The sequence below is a fragment of the Pteronotus mesoamericanus genome, unplaced genomic scaffold (assembly GCF_021234165.1).
Source record: "Pteronotus mesoamericanus isolate MK-2021 breed Mesoamerican mustached bat unplaced genomic scaffold, CSHL_Meso_final contig_73, whole genome shotgun sequence".
NCBI classification, from domain to species: domain Eukaryota; kingdom Metazoa; phylum Chordata; class Mammalia; order Chiroptera; family Mormoopidae; genus Pteronotus; species Pteronotus mesoamericanus.
Window position 1 is genome coordinate 33,765,576 of NW_026555245.1, and position 17,545 is coordinate 33,783,120.

The 17,545-nt window shown below is 42.7% G+C and overlaps 1 protein-coding gene across 4 annotated transcripts in view; it reads right to left on the reverse strand.

Moving 5' to 3' along the window:
- Positions 1-17,545, reverse strand: part of SLC24A2 (solute carrier family 24 member 2) — a 236,597-nt gene that overhangs the window by 38,087 nt on the left and 180,965 nt on the right. For all 4 annotated transcript variants that reach the window (XM_054583207.1, XM_054583204.1, XM_054583205.1 and 1 more), the window contains 2 exons: positions 10,908-11,006; positions 8,467-8,585 (listed from right to left, as the gene is read on the reverse strand). In XM_054583207.1, the coding sequence (XP_054439182.1) occupies positions 8,467-8,585; positions 10,908-11,006 (218 nt within the window). The remainder of the gene's footprint in view (positions 1-8,466; positions 8,586-10,907; positions 11,007-17,545) is intronic.

Sequence of the window (17,545 nt, forward strand, 5' to 3'; positions counted from 1 at the left end):
TAAAGTGAAAGGCTCTGAAACCAACAACTATTTGGCAAGCGGAAGGTGCCTCCCAAGACATTCCAGAGTGCTTTCCATTCTGTCGGCTTAAATTACACCCATGCTTTAGTACAAAGGAAGTAAGATAAAAAGATAATATCCATATAGTCAGTGTATTAGTCTGTTTGGGCTGCCATAACAAAATGCCATATTTATCTTTTTTAAAGATGTCAGTTTTAAATAGATTTTTTTGACTTTGCAATATGTCATTGGGTTCACTTGCTGTAATTTCTTTTTCAAATGCCTTCCCCCCTCCACTAATTCTTGATTGAGTCTTAGAAAAATCTCTTTATTTTTGTTCTCTTAGTTTCTCAATGTCTTTGCATTTGTATTTTTTACTAATGCCCCTCATTCTCTTCACTCCATTCTTATCTTCTTTGTGCCTGTCACTTATCTTTTCTAAGAGATGAGTCAAAAAGGGGTAAGTCAAAAAGCATCTCTTTCTGGTAGGCAGTACAAGCGAGACTTTCGTCTTGCCTTCCGTGTGGACAAGCTAAACCAACGGAGCTAACACTTAAGTAGCAGAGGTTTTAAAAAGTGATAAATGTCTGCTCTCCTAGTGACAGGAAATAATTCACTCTTCTTATGTTACTATCATATGGTTTGTTTTACATATAGATGGAAAAAATCTAACGAAGAATTTAGCATATCTCATGGATACGGGCAACAAAGTGGCGATTGCAGGCGGGGCAGGGGAGTGGGTGGAAGGAGAAAAGGGTATATGGGGGATAAATTGAAATGGAAAAAATACAATAAAAAATTTAGCATAGTAAACACAAAATGATAAGATTTCACTAAGCATTGGCAACCTGAAAAAACTTAATTTGCAGCTACATTTTTTGAATTGAAACCAAGGTCTCAAAATATTTTGCTGTGAGTGATGAAGCTGTCTGGATGTTAGTTTTCCCAGAAGCCAAAAAACCATTTATTATAATGTAAAATGGCATTTGGAGAGTCTGGTGAAATGCAATTGCTTTCCTTCACTTTGCATTTTACCCAAATAATTCTGAGGTGCAACCTACTGACAAGATAGGTTTCTTTCTGTATTGCTATTGTAAATTGGTTTTCTCATAGTTTTCATTGGCTTCGTAAATCCTGCTGATACAAATCATAAAAGAAAAGCCAACATAAAAGAAACTGGGAAATCATAAAAAATAATTCAAAAATCATTCTCATGATTTAATGATCAATTGGATTAGAGTTACTCATCGGAACAGTAATATTAATGTCAGTATTTTTTTTAGGATGATAATGGAGTTTTTTCCTTTTTATTAATCATCCCTAATGTATCTTATGTGAATGATTAATAGACATTTTTCAAACTTTCAGAAAGCACACAATGACAAATAGTATAATTAACAGTAAGATTCTTAGTGAATATATAATTCTTTGTCAATCCTCAAATTTAGGCAGAAATGCAAAAGTTGGATCTATATCTATTTTATTTTTAAGTGTGTTCACAAGGCCCTTGAGTACATCTTAAGCAGTTGGTAAATTCTGTCCAGGTTGTCAGATATAGAAACTGAACCTTAACTTTTCCTTAAAAAAATACGTGTATAGATTGAAAGAAAAAATATTATCTTCTCCAGAAATGGAACCCATGTGCTAAGGTTTGGTAGGTAAGACACTGTAATTTCTATTTTTGTTTGTTTTATAGTTTGTATTGGGTTTTCTCTGATACTCATGAGTTTCTTTTCAGAGGCAATCACAGATCTAAAAAGCCTTAGGTCTTAAAAAAATTAAGTGGTATGGAGACTCTTTGGCTAATCTTGTCCTTCACCCACAGGCCCTGGCTTTCCTCCGTCCACCTGTCCCTGAGCCCTGCCTGGTAGTCACACACAGAGCGATGTCGCCCCACTTTCCACCAAAGCCTCTATTTCTTGGGTGCCGGAATATTCTTATGTTTCACTGATGTTCCAAGAGATCGAATAATCTCATTAATATGTGGCCCTTGGCTGTTTTAAAGCTTTAAAAATGGTGGACCTGGTTATTACACCTTAATCGTTTAGAACAGATACTTGTTCTTTGAATAGTAGGAGGTCTTGAGGTTTGCAAACACTCTGTGAAAACTCACCACTGGTAGGATTATAAACATTTCCTAACTAAGGGTAATATTTTATTTTACTGTTTAAATTTTTTAAAAAGAGATATTATTTATTCATTTTTAGAGGCAGAAAGAGAGGGAGAGCATGTCCTCAACTGGGGATCTGGCCCCTGAATCAGGCATGTGCCTTGACTGGGAATTGAACCAGCGACCTTTCAGTGCACAGGCTGAGTTGAACACACTGGGCCATACCAGACAGGGCCTAAGGGGAATGCTTTAGAAAGAAAGAGTTATATGGATTCTAGGTGCTATCTACTTAGGTAACCTTGGAAATCCCTGACAGAGCAAATGTATGTGATTGATGTTAATTATGAAGTCTCTCTAAGGGGCTCTAAAATCATAGCTCTCACTTTAAACAACAATAATCCAAAATGAACTGCTGTCTTTGATAAGGATGCTTTTTTTTACTCAGAGATCCACATTTAATAGAAGAGAGATATTTTAATTTTTTTTTTTAGAGAAATCTAAAATCACAGTCACTTTCATCATCTTTCCCTACTCATCCTTTACATAGTCACATAATACTCAAACATTTTTATCAACACTATGTGGCTTTTTGAAAGCAGATTTAAAAATTCTACTGAGTTTAGGTAAAGACCAATGCTGGATTGAGGAGAAAGAAGTCAGGGATGAATTTTCAAAGGGAGATAGGAAGCATGTAACATAATAAGGTAATATTTAAGTTGTAAAGTGAGGAAATAAGAAAAAGCCTGCATTTTACACATCTCAATCTCTGTATCTATCTCTCTATCTCTCTATCTCTCTATCTATCTATCTACTTACCTACCTATTTATCTTTGTACACACACACACAAAACTTATTTCTCTCTTTTTCCTAAGAATGTGCTTTTCTTATATAAATCTGTTTGCCCACTGGTGGATCTGGGCAACTCTTAACCAAAGGCAAGACAACTCTGATCTCCCTAAGGACAGAGAGAAATTTTAGAGCTGAAATAAAATAAAAGCTACAACATATAAAAGAAATCTCACAATACACTAAAATGCAGGACACAATTTAAAAACAAGTTAGATTTTCAGATTTCAGAATCTACAAAATTTGCAAGGCATTCCCCCTTCCAGGGCCAGCAGCCTCGCGGAGCAAGCCGGTCGCGGGCAAGCACCTGGCTGTCATCTAGACCGACGGAATTGAAATATAAACAGATGCTGGGTTCTGGGTGGAGAGAATATTTCTTCAAGTTGTCTTTCCTACCTGGATGAATTCCTAACATTGAACATTTGGAAGGTTGGTAAATTCTCAGTGGCAGCTCACATCAGCTCCCTCTATGTTAGAATCAACAATACTGTGTCAGTAGGTATTGGGAGAAGATAATTAACACTAAGCCGTTTAAGAAGTCAGATTATTTTCTGGTTCCACAAAATACAGAGATGAAGCAAAAACTCCTGCAAAGGGGCTTCCTCTGTGAGAATATTTTAAAATGCTTTTCTTTGCCAGTGTAAAGTCTGCACTGAAGAAAGCTATCAAAAATGAGCTGTTGATGTAAAATTAGTTTATTTGTAAATTGGGTTTTAAAACAACAGGTGAATTACAGGAAACTAGGCTCTCAGGAGAGTCCCAGTGATAGGCGCGTGGCATATGGGGCTCCTCACATCCATTAACAAAGTCGGGATGCCCACCTCATTGTTCATGGAGCTTGATAAAAACACAACTGGGAAAGAAAGAAAACTAACACAATATAAATGCATTGAATAATTTCTGTGACACCGCTTTGGGTGGCCTGGCCCCAACTTCACAACCTTCTTCTAGCTCTGGAGTCACGGCCGCCATTTACCCTGTCACCCTATCTTCCCAGCTCAGAAACCTCAGCATCCTCTACAACTTCCTGTTCTTGTTCACTCTCTGTGGCTAATTTAACAGCAAATCTTCTCAATTCAGCCTCAGAAACAGCCCAAAATCCAGCCACTGCCATCCACGCCATAGGCATTGTCATATGGACCTTGAGAGCAGATTTTAAAAAGATTTACTAAGTGTGTCTAATAATAGCACACACCGATGCAATGCTTATTGTGTGCCAAGACCTGCTAAGAGCATTTTATTCTCACAACAATAATATGAAGTAGGTGCTGTTATTATCCCTTTTTCACCCAGAAAAAAAATGTAGGGAACAGAGAGGCTAAGTAACTTGTCCCAAGTCACGCGGCTGGTAACAGATCTGGAATTTGAATTCATGTGGCCTGTCTCCAAGAGTCTTCGCTCTTAAACCACTAAAGCATACTGTTTCTGTTTTCATTTAGCTCACTTGTTGTTATTACATTTTTGAATAGTTAATACAATTACGTGGTTCAAAATTCAAGAGCTACAGAAGACTGCATACTGGAGCCTCTCTCTCACACTGGTTGCTCATTACCCAGGCCACTGTTCTGGAGGTGACTGGCATGGCCAGTTTCTTCAGGAGCAACCCAAGCAAATGCTTATGCTGCTTCCCTCCTTTTTCCCCTCTCACACAAATATAGTGTGAATGGAATTTGGCGTGCCACCCTTTTCACTTAACAGCGTGTGATAGTGACTGCCATGACGAAGTAACCGCTTGAACTAAAGCTGACCCAAACAGCATGTATTGAAACTAATTCCACATCAGTACATGAAGAGCATCCTCATCCTTTTTTTTTTTCTTTTTAAAGAATGCAGATGGTCTAAACTAGGGGTGGGCAAACTTTTTCTGTAAAGGGCCAGATAGTAAATGTTTTAGGCTTTGCGATCCATATGGTCTCTGTCACATATGCTGCTGCTTTTTAAAAATAACCTTTAAAGATGTAAAAACAGTCTCGTCTCATGGGTTGTACAGAAACAGGCCGCAGGCCAGATTTGGCCACCGACCGTAGTTTGTTGATCCTTGAACAAACAGGCTCTTACTTCACCACCCAGTATCAAGCCTTCTTCCATTCTGGCCCCTCCTCAACTATTCTGAAAGAGCTGGCTTACCTGTCCTACAAAGCCGACGCTGCCCCTGCTCCTGTCTCCCAACAGGGGAAGCTCAGACTGCTCGGTGGTACCTCCAATGCCCTTCAGAATCCATGTACTTTTTACCACACGTCTACTGCTCTGGTGTGTTGCCGCCATCAGCTCAACTCCTGCAGCGACCTCTGCTCCACTCCTGTATACAAGTGCTTGCCTCCAAGTCCAATCCCACACCACAGCCCCAGGGATCGTTTACAAGTGCCGATCACAACTAGAACCCTCAATGGCTTGTTGCTGCTCTAGAGGGAAGTCAACTTCCTTATCACAGTTTACAAGCTGGGCCAGTTCTGCTCGGTCCTGCTGTCCAACCTCATTGCCACCATCCTTACTCCCTCCGCTCCATACTTCCTGCCCCACTCACTCTTCTGTTCCTCAAACAAGCGAAGCTCATTTCTGCCTCTGTGGGCACTGTTCCCTTGGCTGGCTCCTTGGAGTTCAGTCTCCATTCAAACACCACCTCCTTAGTGTAGCCTTCCCTCATCTCCCAACCAAAAGGGGCTTTTCTACCTGTCCTCCACTGCATTATCATGCTTCACTTTCTTCATGGCCATTATGACCATCTATAATTATATCTTGGTTTTTGTCGCAGTCTCTCTGCTCTGCCAGAACATGTGAGCATCTCCAGTGCCCAGCACATCCCCTGACACATAGTAATTAGATGAACACTAAAAATTTTCTGACTGAACAGATGAAGAATATCAGCCCAGTTAACCTATCCTGGTAGATGTCTCCTCACTCCTCACCTTATGTTTCAGTTTCCAGTTCCAGTGGTCTTCCTACCAATCACTAAACATGAATTGCCATCTGAAGGTTTTATACCTAGGCACATATTATCGTCTTGGTCACCTACTCCTTTTCTGAGAGACAAACTCCTACTCAGCCATCAATACCCAGCTCAAATGTTCCCTCTTCTAAGAAACTTTTATATTTACATCCCAGAGCACTTGGTACAGACATTGGACCATAATAATATACCTACCACAAATGTTTACTTATTTACTTATTACATCCTGACTACTCCAAGCATTATTTATATATACAATAAATTTTAATTTTCCCTACACGGAACTCCTTTGGGGCAGGGATACCTTTAATGCTATTTATATGGTAAGTATGAACATATAATATAAATGGAAACGCTTAGCTCTGTGCATGTACATTATCTTATGTAACTCTCCTAATAACTTTAACGAAGCAAGCACTATTATTACCTGTACTTCGCCGATGAGGAAACTAAAGTGAGGTTAGGTACTCGTTCCTGGTGGATGTGGAATTCACTACCACGTTGTTTGCAGCCAGCTGGTGGGCGGCCCTTTGAAGGCCTGTTTGGCCTTGAGCTCTCAGTGTAGCAGGGTAGTGTACAAATCTGTCCTGTTCCTCTGTGTGAGACCTGAGGGTCAGACCTTGGCTCAGAGAGGGATCAGCTGGGACTCACTTACTCCCCTGTAGCAAGGTGCTCCCTTGTGGGGGGCACAGATGTCCCTCTGCCAGCCAGATGGAGAGGCACAGTGACCAGGCTGCCCTCCACACACCTGTGATCGTGCCATCCCCAAGGGCGACCAGACGTCCTCGGGGCCTGCCTCCTGCTGCCACATGCTGCCTATCCATGTGGACATAAGTCGCTCTGCCAGCTCACCCCTGAGCTAATGCAAAGGGACCACAGGGCTCTGGGCAGGAGGGTGAGAACCCAGAAGGCAGAGGAGACAAGGGCAGAAAGAGCTGCCATTTCCTTATCTTTTCCTTTAGTTATTTTTTTCCAGCTTTACTGAGGTATAATTGACAAATAAGATCCTATACATTTAAGGTGTACAATGTGATGATTGGGTAGAAGTATATGTTGTGAATAGCACAGCAAAGAAAACAATCAACAAAATGAAAAGTCAACCTATGCAAGGGAGAAAATATTTGCAAGCTGTACATATTCTTTTAAGGGGTTAATACCCAAAATATATAATATATAGGGAATGCTTACAACTCAATAGAAAAAAAAAAAAAAAGGACAACCTAGATAGTTGTCTTTCCAAAGAAATACAAATGACAAATAGGTATGTGAAAGGTGCTCAACATCTTTCTTTCCTTTCTATGAAGAAATTTTCCTTGCATATTCCTTCAAGGAATAAGGGCAACAGACAATCAGTGTTTTTCCCTGACTTGCGAACTCCTTCTGTGGCAGAGTGTGTCCTGTACACAGGTGGAGAGAGCGCTGGCACTGACTCACTGTAGTCTGGCCTCTCTTTGTGGCACGGCATTAACTTTTCATCTCATTGGGAAAATCCTGTCCTGAGAAGTGCGTCTCAGATGTTAGGGTAGTTCTACTCAAAGTGTGGTCCCTGGACCAGTGACATCAAATCACCAGGGAGATGATCGGAATTGTAGACTCTGGGCCCCACTCTGGACCTTACAAATCTGAATCTTGACACGATCTCCCAGGAAATGCATGGGTGTATTAAAGTTTGAGAAACACTGATCTAGGGTACCCGATTAAAATGCAAGTTTGGGACCCGTGTCTTAGACATTCTGATCCACTTGATCAGGAAGAGATCCAGAAATCTAACAAGTACCACCTACTTTTTTTTCCCTGCTTATTTTTCTGAGCAACTTTGGTTAGAGGCAGAGTTGTGTGGTAGAAACAGAATAGGTGCTCTATCTGGACAGTCCTGAGATCAGATCTCAGCTCTGGTATCTACAAGCTAGGTAATCCTGATTAACTACTTCACCTTGCTAAGCTTTAGCTTGCTCAAATATAAAATGGAGATACTAAATAACTATAGTTTGGGCTGTGAGGTTTAAAGATGAAAACATATATATAGAGCCTATTACCCCATCTGTGGCACAGAGTACTTGGAGATGTGAAGTGTTGTAACTATCTCAGCTGCAGGGCCTGGGAAAGCCAAATAGGGCTCCCCAACGTGTGATGGCTGTGTTTTCTCTGTTACTTAACCCTGACCTTAAAGACACAGAGAAAGGATTAGCTTGCAGCAGCTACCAAACTTTATCATGCATTAAGAATCACCTGGGAGGCTAATTTAAATATGCGGATCCCGGGTGATGTTTCCCAGAGATTCTGCTTTATCAGTCTGAGGTATGGCCCAGGGGTCTGCGTGAGTCCTCCAACCTGGCCCTGAGAAACAGTGGTTGACAGAATGTGTATTTATTTAATAGATGGAGAGCGTGGCACATGTGGGGCCCTGGGCTGGTGCGGGGAAATACACACAAGGGATAAATAAAACTCTGCCTGTGTCTTCCCCCGTGGGAGCTGGGGCTTCCAGGGAGAATGTAGCCTCTGTGGTGCTCTACTAGATATCAGAAAACAGTGGCCCAGAGAAACAATGAAAAGAGGCCCTACCTGGGCTTCTGCGGCCTCAATGTTGTGGGAGAGATTTCCATTTTGTACAGGTTCCGAAGCTTCACTGGATGGCGTCATTTCAACTTCTGTGCTGGTGCTGTTCGGGAGCTCGATTTTTTCTGTGATGAAGAAAGCAACTGGAGTCAATGGGGGAGAATCATATTGGAAAGAATATCCTAAAATATTGGGCTGAGGGAGGAGATGGTGGTCTCTGAGGGGTGCTAAGCCTGGGGCTGCACCAAATGGCAAGGGTTTGGTACCATTCCTCCCCAGGCTTCTGAGCATACTCAGCACGGCTGCTCTCTTGAGCAGCTCTAGGTGACCTGTGTGCAGGCACCACCGAGGTCTGCCATGACTTCAGAGGGAGGGAAATTAAAAGTTTTCTAGACCCTCTGGCTGTGCAGGGTAAAGTCTTGGGTTCCAGGAGACAGTGAGGCTGTGTGGTTCAGGGTCGGGGGTGCCAAGGGTATCGAATGCTCATCAGAATCAGACCTGAGCGATCAGGTATATCAAATGTTTTCTTTTTCTAGCAAATTCAGAAGAACTAAAAAATTTTCTCACCGATGAAATATTACTCAAAATAATTTGAGAGTTACACAAAAATTGTTGGATTTGAAGCCGCCAATTTTTGGAAATCATAGGGAAATGTTTGTTTATGTATGTATTTAGTTGTGAAATACAGAGGCATAAAGATATTTACATATGGAAAGCCAAAAAAACTCCAATTTATTTTATTTTTCCATGTTTTTAGTAGTGACAGTGATATGCATGTGATGTTCTGCTGTGTGTAGCTACATCAGTTTATCCTAGCATGCTTGGTTCACTTATTTAAACTAAAAAATACTAAGTATTGGGGAATAGAAAAACTCTGTTTTGGGGATCTATTGGCTGGAGTAATATAGTTTTAAGATCAGCCTGCAATGGCCAAACTTGACCCTACCAATACAGGATACTGGATACCAAAATGGAGTTAAGATGTTCAAGAAAAGACACGAACAGATGAGAAGAAACAACCTCCCAGGCATAACGTCTGAGTATGCCCGTCTTAGCTTATGACGTGATTTTACACAGCAGTCTGAGGTCTCATCACCAAAGAACATGTGAAAATAAATCTTGGACTCACTTTGTAAAGCATGTGTTTTGGACACACACTATTTTTTTTTAGTTATAGTCTTTCAGAGACTCAGTCTGCACGGAAAGCATCCTTGGAATCATGCGTCGTACTGCCTCGTGAAGGGCTAAATCCAAGTCTCCTTCGGAGGAGGACTGGGACTGACTCAGGCATCTAAGTCTTGTGCTCCAAGCTGCCTCATTCCACAAGAATTCCACAAAAATCAACAAGTGGTGCAGAAAAATAGCTTGTGTAATCGAACTTAAATATCACAAGCAAAACTCAGCCTATGCAATTAGACTTTTGTGGTGTGGCTTTGCATTTTTATAATACAACGGCAAGATAAATTCATTCCAAAAAAATGAGTCCAAGTTCACAGAAGCATAAGGACGCAGGGAAAACAGATATAATTCATAATCCCAACCCCAAGAAGTAGCTATTATTCATACTTTAGTGTATGTCCTTCCAGTTGTTTTTTTTTCCATACCCAATAGAATCTTGACTGTTTCTTGGCCTAAGATTGCCTCTGAGCTGGAAGTCAGAGTAACGGGAGTGGCCAAAAACACTTCTAAGGAGTGGCATGTATTTTGAATGGAACGCTATTGAATTTTGTCTGCAGATAATTATAGTATCTTTGGCAACAGCATCGTTTATAGCCTAGATCCAGATTGGGTTAAATTTAGTTTGCATTTAGAATCAGAGAGCTTTATTATAGTTACAGACAGGAGAGGAGGAACGTAATGTTCCAAGTTAAAGAAAGATGTCTGAATATCTGATCTAGTCACACAGGAGCTCACAAAAAGTCAGCCAGAAAAGACCTGGGCTAGTATCGCTGAATTCTCGAGAAAGGGCAGGCTGTGTCATCTGGCAGGGATCCTGCCACTCCATTTAGGAGTCACTAAGTGAACCAGCTGGTAAATCAGTGGGTGTGCTGTATGTAATGTCATAGGTATAAAATTTGGTTACCAGGCAAGAATTTCACCTTTTGTTAAACAGTAAATGATGGGGGTGTATGTGTCCTCTTTACGTGGAATCCCTAGAGTAAAGTGATTTTCTAGCGTTCAAGAGAGATGTTTGGTTTATGAGTGGTTTTATTTCAGGTTCCTCATAGAATCATTTTACTCTTCTTGAAGTTCCCCCAGCGCAGGTGACACACAGCGTCGATCCATGGCCTGTACCCACCAGGGGAAGCAGATACCTGACACTTGGGAAAGGGCTAAGCAGCAGGATTCTGTCTGCACCGAGTCTGGGGCGCCCAGACTGGGTCCTGCTCTCCGCTCCCCTCCACACACTCCAGGAAAGGCGCTGGACCAAGTCTCCCTGGACTCACCCACGTGATTGGCAGCCCCGTTCTGCCTTTCGTTCTCATCCACCTGGCATTTCTTCTTGGCAATCTTGTGGAGGATTGAAGCCTTTTCTCTGAACCTCCCTGAAGCAAGAGAAAGTGGTGGGAAGGAAACAGGATGAGGAGGAAAATAGAGGCCCGTGGCAATGGTGCAGCAGGCCCGTGGCTTCTGTAGTTACGTTGCATTAGAGCAGTGACCACTCCTTTCTGTCCAATCCAAACGCCCTGTGCCCTGCATGAAGGATTCTTTCTTACCTTTGTGGATTCTTCAGTTCGCTTCTCTGTTTGAGAATCTCAAGCTGTCAGACCACAGACGAAAAGTTTGACCTGGGCCTCTTCCCTCCCTCCCAACAGCTTACAAAATAAATGAAAGCAACAGTGACCACTAAAACTCCTACTACAGCTGAGATCCAAAACAAGTCCAAAGAAACAGAGCTGCTCTGGAGGCATAGCCATGGCTCTGAAATTAAATGCTTATCTCAGAACTGGCTTTTGACAAGGGAAAGCCAGGCCCAGGGACCCTTTGATTTGACTTTGGTTTTCAAATATTTATCGTAATTAACATTGCAGTATCTAAACAAGTCAGGAGCATGCATCAGAGCTTTCCAAATTACCTGAGTCAGCTCAGTTAAAGCATCAGGGAGACAACTGATTCCATTTAGGGATTTGGGACAAAGAATGATCAACTGAGCATGGCGAGTAATGTCCGTGATGCTTAGAGAAAGGTACTGGAAAAATACCATTCTCAAAGTAATCATTTAAAACAGCTGTACCACAAGTATAACGCTTCATTTCTTTCCCATTATTGACATTAATTAATGGGTGAGTGCATGCGACAAGCAGAGAAAAAAAGCATGCCAAAGTGGAGACTTTAATGAACCATAATACATTTTTCTTTCTTCTTTAATCCTTGATTCCCTCCATTCCCCTTTCCCAGAACATTCAAGGTAGAAAGGAGCCTCATTTTAAACTGACTGATTATTGGCTAGATTCGGATATGATGTATCCCTGAAAATACCACAACCCCTCCAGTTTCCCTACTAGATGTTTGCTGGTTGTTGGGCTTTCTAGCACTGTATTAACATGAGATCTCATTCTACTTTTCTAGTTAGACCAAAAGCAAAGCAAAGCAAACCCAAAATGTTTCTCTTGGAGAGTCTCTCCTAGGATGAAGCATGGCAGGTTGGCATCCATCCCCCTTCTCCCCAACCACGGGTGGAAATCACAGGGTGTGGTCATTGTGGTGACTTGTGTGACTGGTTGGGAGTGACTGAAGCTGTAAAGGAGAGTGAGATAAGTCACTGCAAAGGGTGACCGTGACACAGGACAGAGTCCTTTCTGCTCACAAGCTCCACTAGTCATAATCCAGATGCTTTGCTACCACAAAGGCAGTCTCTGGGATGTAATGAGGGCACACTCTCAAAGGAGGTGGGAAGGACAGCATTCCGCGTGGCTTGGGCTTCATGAGCAGGGAGGAAGGATGAGGTCAGGGGCACGACGCCCATCTGCGAAGGGAGTTGAAGGTCGGCATCAGGTCCCCTGTGCTGAAAGTATTCTGAATTTAGCTGTTTCTACTTAATCTCCAAGAGAAACTCTGGGAGGAAAAAGGGAAGCAAAAGAAAGTCTGGGGTCTAGGAAAAAGAGTAGGTAAAAGGGAACAAGAAAGGAAAGAAAAAGGAGAGAAAAAGAAGGAATTCAAGGAAGGAGGAGGTAGGCCGGGGGCTGTGATTGTCTGGCAGTTGCCCAGGAAGCATGAATGCAAGATGCTTTCCTGATGTAAGCCTGAAGAGGGGCACTTCCTGTAGAAGAAAACTCAAATCATCTACTGGAAAGCCCAGAAGAGAAAAAAAGAAAGTTCCGAAACTTTTTAGGAGATGAGGGTTCTATGAATAAAACCGCTCTGTGGTCTCAGGGTCATTCTTGGAAGTCGAGGTCATTCAGCAGCACGATGAAATAACAATGATTAATCATTGCTATTTTAAAATTATATATAAAACAAAAAAGCAAGAAAGCATTCAACAGAGGAAACAAATAAGCCTGTGGAAATTAAACCTGAAATAACCCAATCCAGGTAATGCCCCGAAGTGATGAATCATGGCAGAGAAAACATTTGACAGAAGCTAGTTACTTGCATATTGCTTGTAGTTACAAGAACCTTCTGATAGCTTAGATGTATATCAGAGAGAAATGATTATAAAAGAGACCCAAAAGTGTGGAAGTGGTCAGCCATCTCTGCCAGGAAATATCGCAGTGATGGTCACTGTCACGGGTGGGCTGGTTTCATCGAATTCTCTAAAAAAGGGCTGTGAGGAAAGGGTAGGAAATGATTGTAGAAGTGCATTTTGTAGGTTCTCAACATTTTAACAGGTCATCGAGGGTTTTTTAGACGGTGTTGCCACTTTTCCCACTGCAGCAGCACCTCATTTTCTAAGCTAACTAGAAAGATGAAAGGGATCAGCCTTATTTGTTCTCTCTGGGCTTTACCCTAGGGGCCTGCCAGGAGGCAAAGCTCCTCCTCCTCCTCCTTCCTCAACTGCTTTAATTCAACCTTTGCCCCAGTTAGCTTGACCTGATTACCATTCCACATCCTGAGTGCTGACAATGGCTGTTCCACAGCCTAAAAGGATTTTCACTTAAAGATTAGTTTCTATATAATTTTATAAGCCAATGTCACCGCCAAAAAATCACCACAACAGAAGAAAAAGATTAGTTTTTAGAAAAGCAGCAGTTGAAGGCCTGCCTTCAGAACTGAGCACACAGGTGTGCTCCTTGAGGGTGGTGGGGCAGAGCCTGACACAGCAAGGCTGCGCGGCCCAGACCAACAGGCCCTGGCATCGCACAGAGCGCATTCTGAGAGAAGCTGTGAGACAGAGGCTAATAGGACGAGAGTGAGCATGAGGTCTGTGGGGCAGAAGCCATCACAGAACCTGTGATTCTCAGAGTGACCCCCGGGGTAAGAAGGCATGTCACCTCAGGACCCGTTCAGCCTGAAGCCACAAGCTGGGGAGGACACCAAGCAGGGGTGTGTGTGGCAGGGACAGCACACTATTGTGACTAAATGGATGTGACTTAGAGGAAGGTAGATTTGAGTTTAAGCCCTGCCTCTCTTACTTGTTCTGCTGGGTGAGTTTTGGTACATTCCTGAATATCTCTAAGCTCCAGTTTTACCATTAAATAGGGAGTCTAATGGCATTGGCTCATGAGTCAAGTGCACAGTTTAAGGGAGAAAATATGTGTAAGGGGCTTGTTACAATGCCTGGCATTGAAAGAAATCTGTAAGTAAGAGGAAAGGGAAAAATAAACTAACAAGAAGCTCAGGGGCAAGGGTGATGCGGTCTTGAGTTGCTTTAGGAGAACTGTCGACATCTTCCCTTTTCTCAATCCACACTTGCAGGATTGGGGAATTAGCCACATCCTCATCTGATAGTTTAAGCATCCTGGGGGCCTTGTTGGATTGGGGTTCAGGTTTCAACGAGTCCTCCAAAGTCAGTTCCAAAACTGATTAGGAAAAGGATCACTTTATATCTTCCCGAGATTGAGAAGGTCAAGGTAATGGAGCTGCCCTTTTGTGTTTTAAACACTGATACCTTTGCAATCTTAAAAAGGCATACTGATGATCAGCATTTTCCCATTCCCTGGGGAAGGCAGAGTACAGGCAGGGAGCTACTGCAGCCGCACAATGGACTTGAGTCGGCTCAGGAGAATTTCCTGATTTCTAACTTCCATAGTTTTAACTCCTCTGTGTCTTAGGCTCTGAATTTTGAAATGGGGAATCAAGAGAACACCCATCTCATGCAGTTGTTGGAAGGCTCAGCGCATTACTGCACATCAGGGGTTTAGACGGGCGCCGATACTGTAAGTGCTCAGGGATTTACTCAGAAAGGATTATTATTATGAAAGTGAATGACAGGATATTTTTCCTATCAATTACTGAAAACAAAAAGATTGATATTCAAAACTGAATTGATGCTTAGCTGTGTCAGGGGCAGGAGACCTAGGTGGTAAAGGGATTAGGCGCCAATTCCACGTTGGCATAATTGTTGGTGCTAACACTGAGGGAGAGGTCTACGAAACATGGTAGCTTTGTGCCTGGGGGTTAAGAATCAGGACATTTTTTAGTACTTTTCATGTTTTAAGGTACCTTAAAGAATATATTTTGTTTCAGTGTAAAACTTAAGTTGTATTTTTATTGATATTTGTATACTTAAAATCTCAAAATAGCAAATTCTGTTTAAATTGTGAGGCACCTATGTCAAAACCTAGTGCACAATTTTAATATAGTTTACTTTGGTCTACGATTTGCCAAAGAATGCCAGCTGAACGTCCTCAGGACAGTGTGTGTTGAAGGGGTGGTAGGAAGGTTGGGGAGGAAAAGATCAAAGCATAAGGGCCTAATGTGAATAAGAATGAATTTGGAGAAACAACTAGGGATCCAAATCCTTGACTCAATCACTCCGATGTAGAACAGAAACCCCAAGCTGCCTCGCAAAATAACCTTTGGAGGGTCTGTTCACTCAAAGGAAAGGAATTTTCCTTCTGTCCTGATGCTAATTAAAACGACCCCTAGAAATTCCTTTACATCTTTTCCACCAGGGCTGTGATAAGGAAGCCTTGGGTTGGCAATCAGATTCGCTCCGGGCTGACACAGAACAATCTGAGCATCAGCAACACAGCCAAGATGGGACGAAAGGGATGCATGGGTGCATAGATGCAGAGGGGGCGCCCACACACCCCTCTGGGAACAGACCTTGGTTTGGTAGAAGAGAAAAAAAAATGAAGCAGAAGGGGAAACTTGAAAATTGCATATTTGAACCTATTTTTGTTTTCAGTTCTGGCTTTCCTGTCTCTGTCTTTGTAGTTGAAAGTTTGGCAGGTAGCTTTAAAAGCAAAAGTGCACCTGAACTTTCCTTCTGTTTATTCCTTGCCTTTTTTCCCCCCTGGAAGCATGGACTCTAGTCAGGCAGACCTTCCGTCATCAATCTGAGAAGCCACACAACAGACATGATGTGGCAACAAGCAGACACTAACCTTGGAATCATCCTGAACTTCTTTCTTTCACACTCTATAGGCAATCTGCTGTCTTTACTTCAAAAATATTTCTGAATCTCACCCCCCCTACCCAGCCCCACCCAGTTTTAGGCCTGGTAGAAACAATTCTGCTAGTCTCCTAACTAGTCTCCCCTCCCACCTTTACCTGGCTATTCCCCAGGCTGATCTCATCCTGGCATCCTTAGTGGTCAGTCAATCAGATCACACCACTCATTTCTCTGTGCAAAACCCTGCGGTGACTCCCCAGGTCAAAGAGAAAGCCACTGTCTTCACAGTGATCAGTAAGATTCTATCCAGCGAGGCTCATCTAGACCACTCTGCCTCATATCCTTTCCCTCACCCAGCTCACCCTGCTCCTGCCGTGCTGGACTCCTTGCTGTTTCTGGAAAACACTGTGCACTATCCTGCCTCAGAGCCATGACATTTGCTGGTCCCTCTACCTGGAATGCTCTTCCTCCAGAGATTCACTGGGCTCACTCTCAACTCCTTTAAGTATTTGTTCAAATGTCACCCTCTCTTTGAGGCTTCTCTGAGAAGCTTATTTAAATTTGCAGCTTTTCTCTCAGCACTTCCTATCCCTAGTTTATTGTCTCTAAAGAATTTATCACTATCTAATATACTATATCACTATTACTTTTGATTATTTGTTGCTTTCCATCACTAGCCAAGCTCCAGGAGGGTAGGGATTTCCATCCTCCCTAAGTTTTGTTTACGGCCATATCCCCAGCACCCTGCAGGGCTCAATAAATCCTTGTGTTTGTGGTTTCCAGACGAGATTATAACTATTTAACATGCTTCTTGTTGGTTAATGACAACCAACAAGTAAATCCTTAGAGGCCTACCCAAGCCCATGGCCCAGTGGGGCTGAGAGTCCACATGATTCCAGGAACTTTCTGTAGGTAAATAGGAGAAAATGGAGTGGGCTAGGCGTTCCTATTCCAGAGGTGGGAGACCGCGGGGCACATCAGTCACCCCCGCCCCGCATCTCTTCAGGACCTACAATGTGAGGGCTGAAAGGGGCTTTTGTTTTAGCAGAGGATCGGCAGTGAGCAAGCACAGCAGGGAGCGGAGCTGGGAGAGCTGGGCTTTGGCTCCTCCTTCCTTATTAAGATGCTCATCATTGGTTAAGGCCTAACTGAAGGCTGGACCTGAAGCTCTCTTTATCCATACCCACACCCTTCCTTCCCGTGGCACTTTCTTTGTGTCCCCATCACAGCCCTTGTTTGCTGCCCACATGTCTGATTTCCCCACTAGAGGGCAGGCTTCTCTGGGAGGAGATCTCCGGCATCTTTGATTCCCTCAAGAAGTGTCTTAGAATAATGCTTGGCACATCTCAGGCACTCACTGAATTGCAGTGAAGCTCCACTGGGAAGTCTGAGCTTTCTTTTCAAGTCAGTACAAATTACAAATAATCTTCCAATCTGCATATATTAACCAATATGTGTTACGTACCAAGCAGTGTTTGGTGAATAAGGTAGATCCAGGGCATCCCCTTGTAGAGTTAACAGCTTAGAGCCAGAGACAGACAAGAAACAAGGACTTAAGATTCATGCTCTGATGGTGGGGCCCCTCTC